The following is a 7,322-nucleotide window of genomic DNA, read 5'->3' on the forward strand; positions in this document are numbered from 1 at the left end:
CCAGAGAAAGATAATCATAAGTGTATACATTACCTGTAAAACACATATTGTTTTGATAACCTAAATACATTCTAGTGAAACCAAGTTACTTAAGTGCCTGTTTGTCTAATTTACACCATCACCATACCACCCTGCATCCCACTGCTGGCTTGTCTATGAAGCTAAGCAGGGTTGGTCCTGGTTGGTCTCTGGATGGTAGGCCAGATGCTACTGGAAGTGGTGTTGGAAGGCCAGTAGGAGGCACTTTTTCCTCTGGTCTAAAACAAATATATCCCAATCCCCCGGTGCAGTGATTGGGGACATTGCCCTGTGTACGGTGACGCTTTTGGATGGTACGTTAAACATGTGTTCCGACTCTGTGGTCACTGTGGCACTTAACGTAATAGTAGGGGTGTTAATCCCGGTGTCCTGGATAAATTCCCAATCTGGCCCTCATACCATCCCCAGCTTCCAATTGGCTCATTCCTCCCCTGTAACTGTTCCCCTGGTCGTTGCTGTAAATGAGAATGTGTTCTCAGTCAACTTACCTGGTAAAATAAGGGTTAAATAAAATGTGCTTAGTTTTTAAATATTGAGACCCAATAAGATGTTCCATTGTTAGTAAGCTCAACCTCAATAGAATAACACAATTTAAAGTTTTAACATAGTACATGTAGTAATATATAATATTGGAACATCATGAGGAAAATCGGATTTTTAATAGTAATGTTTTGATTCGACAGAAACAGGACGGCGTCTCACCGCCAGCTACACTGAAGGAGGTCAAGGTATAAGGAGGAATTCCAGTTGGACAGGTGTGAAAAGACAGCCCAGCACACACTGACATGTTTGAAAACGACCAAAGGATGTACACACAAACAGATACAGTACGTACAGTAAAAAGCATGCTGCTTTCCCTCTACAAATGTGGAGGTGAGCACATGCACAAGTGATGAATTTGGATGAACATGTAATTACTACTTAATTGAAACTATGACATGGAGGACGCCTCGGAGGAAGTCAGAGCCCAGGAATGTACTGTAGGCTGGGGCATGGACATCCTGCTCTGGCTTTAGTTCCAGTGACTGCTATTTCTACTGCCTAGCACAACTGGCTCCCCAGATCTACTCAAGCCATGCAGAGGAACTCACGTGGAACCTCACATGTTCTCCCTCGACAGATAACGAGTTTGATTGTCAGGCACAACCGGAGGTATTTCAAGTTGAATGACCTGTTAATTCATATTTAATTGTCACTTTTTGAGAGTACGCTACGAATGGTTCATCTTTTCATTTTCTTTACCTTTGTCTCCAATCTAAATCATGTAAATGTTGATGTCTGTGCATCCTGATATGAGCAGTATTGTGCTTTTTGTTTCCTGACATTTGACCAATACTATACCGTAACCAAACTTAACATTGCTAAATGTATTAATGTAACTGTTGTATTTTTGGAATGCTACACACTCAGTGGTTTCAGTTTAATGGCAGTCTGTTCAGAGGTTCAGTCAAGCCAACTCACCTAGGGGTTTAACATGATTTTGAGATTGCTATCTGCCAAAAAGGATTACAGAGATACTTGTGAGTACTACTGATAATGGTGAATAGGGCTGATACTGTGCCTGAGTATGTCTCAGAAGGAATCAACCTGCTTTAACCACATTCTTAGAATAACTATTGTATTTAATGCTCTGCATTGACTTGTTTTAGAGCCTAAAACGCAATGATAACAATGTGAGCACAAAATCCTTAGCGTGACGAGACAGACAATCCAATGGATTTGTCATTTTGCACAAGGTAGGCTAGTGTTGTATGTTGTATGTATGATTCTTTTGGTCTGTATATTTGTTACTGAGAGTTTTCAAAAGTTTTCTGTAGCTTGGAATCAGTTCTGCTTCTTATGCCATGCAGCCACCTCCTCCTGAGGCTCTGGAACACACTGGAACCCAATCAGCATTCCCATTATAGAGAAACCTGGAGAGGTGAGAGGATGGAATGGGGTTTCCTCTGCATAACAGACACCAGCAGCACAAGCTCTGAGTAAATTATATCAGATGAAAAATGTTGTTGAACGATGCACATTCTGTACCTGGTAGTTAGATGATTTACTAACACTGTGTTGTTACTGGTTATAACAAAACAAGCTCACTATTTGATCAGATGGGATTATAGAGCTGCAGTACTTACTCACCACAATGAGAGGTGCCATAATGCCAATGGTCAGAGGTGCCGTTTTGTGGATGAAGGATGGATAGACTACAGTACCCCATTCATAGACACTAACTGCTTTTGTGCCTATTGATGATAGCATCTTCGGGTCGGGGGAGTTGTATGTGTTATGGGAGGGTCTGACTCTCTGAACATTGAAAATGCATCGGTTTTGGAAACATAAGGAACCTATCCTTCACATCCGCTAGAAATTATTTTCAAAACAAACACACATTAATAGAGTTAGTGTTCCCACACAAAACGGCACCTTCTAGGTGTCACTGAACTGGATTCATTACCACCAACCCCGAACTGTCTTGTCTCATTATGCGCACCTGGTTCCATTCCCCCTGATTTGGATATATATATATATATATCTATTCCAATCTATACTGTATATCTCTCACTCTCACACACACACACACACACACACACACACACACACACACACACACACACACACACGTGTGCCCTCTGTTCCCTGTTGTCCTTGTCGGTTATTGTTATCATGTCCGTTGGTCTTGTGAGTACCTGTGCTGTTGTATCGGCTTCTATGCTACGTGTTATTATGCACATGTTTTACGGGTCCTGTCCCATGTATTGTTTAGGGGTTTACACCTCACTCTTTTGTTTGGGTGGAGAAATAAAAAAAACTATTACGTATGCGCTTGTCTCCTATCATTATCCAGCGTGACACAGTGATACCCCCCCAACCTAGCAAAAACACCAGGTGCATGACTTAATCTTCTTCCCATTACACTTTTCCATTTCCAGAATCTTCCCTTGCTGAGCCTGGCTACCACAAAATATTAGAAATCTCCAATTAACCTGGCTAGTTTAACTTCACCCATCTCTCTCTTTCTCTACAGCATTAGTTAGTCAGGTAGGGTGTAAATGAGGCCCTATGGTCTCATCAATCACGCGTGGTTCTGGAGGCCAGGTCATCTGATGCAGCACTCCATCACTCTCCTTCTTGGTCAAACAGCCCTTACACAGCCTGGAGGTGTGTTGGGTCATTGTCCTGTTGAAAAACAAGTGATAGACACACTAATCCCAAACCAGATGGGATGGCGTATCGATGCAGAATACTGTGGTAGCAATACTGATTAAGTGTGCCTTGAATTTAAAAAAAATCACTGACAGTGTCACCAGCAAAGCACCCCTACACCATAACACCTCCTCCTCCATGCTTTACTGTGGGAACCACACATGCAGAGATCATCCGTTCACCCATACTGCGTCTCAGAAAGACCCAGCGGTTGGAACCAAACATCTCCAATTTGGACTCCACGCCACATCGTGTTTCTTGGTCCAAGCAAGTCTATTCTTCTTATTGGTGTCCTTTTTTGTAGTGGTCTCTTTATAGCAATTCGACCATGAAGGCCTGATTCACTCAGTCTCCTCTGAACAGTTGATGTTGAGATGTGTCTGTTACTTGAACTCTGTGAAGCATTTATTTGGGCTGCAATTTCTGAGGCTGGTAACTCTAATGAACTTATCCTCTGCAGCAGAGGTAACTCTGGGTCTTCCATTCCTGTGGCGGTCCTCATTAGAGGCAGTTTCATCATAGCGCTTGATGGTTTTTGTGACTGCACTGAAATGTTCCGTATTGACTGACCTTCATGTCTTAAAGTAATGATGGACTGTCATTTCTCAATGCAGATAGCCCGGTTAGCCAATGTGCGGGAGCACTGGTTGTTCAGCCCAATTGAGGTAGTATGTACATGAATGTATAGTTAAAGTGACTATGTATATATGATAAACAGAGAGTAGCAGCAGCGTAAAAGAGGGGTTGGGGGGGGGGGGCACACAATGCAAATGGTCTGGGTAGCCATTTGATTACCTGTTCAGGAGTCTTATGGCGTGGGAGTGAAAACTGTTGAGAAGCCTTTTTGTCCTAGACTTGGCACTCCGTTACCGTTTGCCATGCGGTAGTAGAGAGAACAGTCTATGACTGGGGTGGCTGGGGTCTTTGACAATTTTTAGGGCCTTCCTCTGACACCGCCTGGTGTAGAGGTCCTGGATGGCAGGCAGCTTAGCCCCAGTGATGTACTGAGCCGTATGCACTAACCTCTGTAGTGCCTTGCGGTCAGATAATAGTACAAATAAAGAAAAACCCTTGAATGAGTGAGTAGTTCTAAAAATGTTGACCAGTAGTGTATATAAAAAAACATAGCAACACGTAAAATATGTTTCATTTTCAATGCATGGTGTGACCTCCTATGATTACGTTTTTTGCTGGGCAGTGCTGATATGGACAGACTCATAATTTATGCATGAACATTATTTATATAATATGGCTCCTCTCAATTGCAGACAATTTATTATTCAGTATTAATAATATGCTATGTTTTAACTAGACTGATATTTCAACAGTAGACGGAAACCACTGAGACTCTTCCTAGAGCTGGCCGCCCGGCCAAATTGAGCAATTGCAGGAGAAGGGCCTTGGTCAGGAAGGTGACCAAGAACCCGATGGTCACTCTAACAGAGTTACTCTGTGGAGATGGGATACCCTTCAAGAAGGACAACCATCTCTGCAGCACTCTACCAATCAGGCCTTTATGGAAGAGTGGCCAGACAGAAGCCACTTGTCGTGACGTTGTATTAGTTAATGTGACGACTGTTGCTCATCGAATGATTACAAGTTTCTAATTATGTGATTAACTGAATCAAGCAATTATTAACCTGGGGCACCATGGGAAAACTAGTTTTTATTGAGTTTCTATTTCCCAAATTAACTCAAAGAATATCAGAATATCGATTTTACAACAGCCGCTAATTTACCAGTTGCCTCGAACAATCTCGTTCTGAATGTTGCATAGAGCGTGAATCTGCATGGACCCGGGTCCCACTAATGAATTCGTACCACACCAATCTTAATTGAATATTTATTTACTAAAAAGCTAAAATGATGATAAAAGATACACATAGACAAAACGCATTATAGGCTATTGATTATAACTTAGTATAATGGGCCAACACACTATGGCGCGTGTTACCCACAATGGGAATTTCAAAAGAGAGAGAACAGAAAGAAGTACACGAGAAATATACATTTGGGTGAATTTGTCAGCTATGCTATTCTAACCCTAGCCTTTTCTCAAACTGCCGCTCTTATGGGTCAGAATATAATGATGTAATTACGTGGGAATGATTTCCGGGGATTCTCTGCGTAGGCCTTCAGCTGTTCGATGACGCGCTACTCCGGCACACCTCTCTGACCGTCTTCCCGGTGTCAGTGTCCTTTTTGGCTTAGGAGTCTGTTCCCTCACCCCTTTCTCTGGAAGGGGTCTTCTGAGGACAGACAGCTCTGTAGCTCAGAGCTCACAGCATAGGAATGAAACCCTTTAGATACCACGATTCGATGGGAGATGGAGGCTAGGTGGTTTGACTTGAATTCACCCGCTTAGACACAGCTACTCATCTGTAGCTTGGGTAGAAAAGGATTTCTTTGTCCTCAAACTTGCATTGCGTACTGGGTTTGTTGACTTTTTAAGACCCTGCTGCAGCTGGGGTCACGTAGTCCTGTTGTAAATTCTATACTCACAGGTTTTATACCCTTGGGTCAGAAGTGGGCGTAACTGGCTTTAGGGCAATTCTCTGGGCGTACCAAGTTAATGAGGCATGGGTTAGGTTTTTCTCAAATCCCATTTTAGACAACTAATTTAACATTTCATCTTCCCCAAAACATTCTCTTTGATTTGGATATTTTACATACAACGTACAATGTATAAACATCAAACATATACTAGGAAAACCCTTCACATTACAATGTTTTCGTAATAACGTCCTCTATTAACCTTTAATAACAGAACAAAAATGACATACATTTTCATAGTCCATCTATCGTCATGACCACCATTGTGGCTGACGGAAACCATTGTTCCAAAGTCCCTTTATTTCATGTTTAATGTTCTGAGGCTGGTTCTCCATAGTAACGGGACAAAGGAATTTGTCTGTGGCCGTAAGGGGCCATAAAACCCCCCGCATCTTCAGACCACTAGATCTCTCCTCCTCTGCTGGGGTTGAGAGATAATCTGTAGGATTGTGGTCTCCTGTAACCTGACTTGGTCAGGACAGTCATGACACACTCCTCAGTAAAAGCAAATGACAGCCTGCTTGGAATTTTCCAAAAGGCACCTAAAGGACTCTTAGACCATGAGAAACAAGATTCTCTGTTCTGATGTAACCAATATTGAACTCTTTGAACGGAATGCCAAGCATCACATCTGGAGGAAACCTGGCACCATCCCATTTCAGTTTTTATTTTTTACTTTGTCATTATGGGGTATTGTGTATAGATTGATGAGGGGAAATCTATTTAATCCATTTTAGAATCAAGCTAAAGTACAGGGCTGGCCTGGGAGACCTGCTTGGGCCAGTGACCGTGGCCTGCTTGGGCCAGTGAAGAAAAATATTGTAATAATGCTATTTTCAATGGAGGCTATATCATTGATGAGAAAAACTACAGATTTCCAAAACTGTTAGTTCGTTATGTGGAAAACAGAATTTGGCAAAAAACAAAATGGTTTTGTTAGGGCCCTACAACTGTAGCCTTCTGACTGTTCAGAATCACTAATAATAACACCCTTTTTTGAGATTGCACACTCCTGTTAGTCTCTAACACTCCAAAGAATCAGTGTAAATATGCCTTTTATGCTCGCTTCGAGGCAAGCAACAGTGAAGCATGCATGAGAGCACTAGCCGTTCTGGACGACTGTGTGATCACGCTCTCCATAGCCATTGTGAGCAAGACCTTTAAACAAATCAACAGTCACAAAGCCGCGGGGCCAGACTGATTATCAGGACGTGTACTCAAAGCATGCGTGAGCCATCTGGCAAGTGTCTACACTGACATTTTCAACCTTTCCCTGACCGTGTCTGTAATACCTACTTGTTTCAAGCAGAACACCATAGTTCCTGTGCCCAAGAAAGCGAAGGTAACCTGCCTAAATGATTACGGCCCCATAGTGTTCACGCCGGTAGCCATGAAGTGCTTTTAAAGGCTGGTCATGGCTCATGTCAGCACCATCATCCCGGAAACCCTAGACCCACTCCAATTCGCATACCACCCCAACAGATCCACAGATGACGCAAACGCAATCGCACTCCACACTGCCCTTTCCCACCTGG

At 42.7% G+C, this 7,322-nt stretch overlaps 1 protein-coding gene across 2 annotated transcripts in view; it reads left to right on the forward strand.

Annotated features, from left to right (window-relative positions):
* Positions 1–2,849, forward strand: part of LOC109903184 (feline leukemia virus subgroup C receptor-related protein 2-like) — a 31,363-nt gene extending 28,514 nt beyond the window's left edge. For both annotated transcript variants that reach the window (XM_020499828.2, XM_020499829.2), the window contains one exon: positions 723–2,849. Coding sequence is in view for 1 of the 2 variants with exons in the window: in XM_020499829.2 (XP_020355418.1) it covers positions 723–773 (51 nt within the window). In the remaining variant the exon portion in view is untranslated. The remainder of the gene's footprint in view (positions 1–722) is intronic.
* The last annotated feature ends 4,473 nt before the right edge of the window (positions 2,850–7,322 follow it).

The sequence above is a fragment of the Oncorhynchus kisutch genome, linkage group LG14 (genome assembly GCF_002021735.2).
Source record: "Oncorhynchus kisutch isolate 150728-3 linkage group LG14, Okis_V2, whole genome shotgun sequence".
Taxonomy (NCBI): domain Eukaryota; kingdom Metazoa; phylum Chordata; class Actinopteri; order Salmoniformes; family Salmonidae; genus Oncorhynchus; species Oncorhynchus kisutch.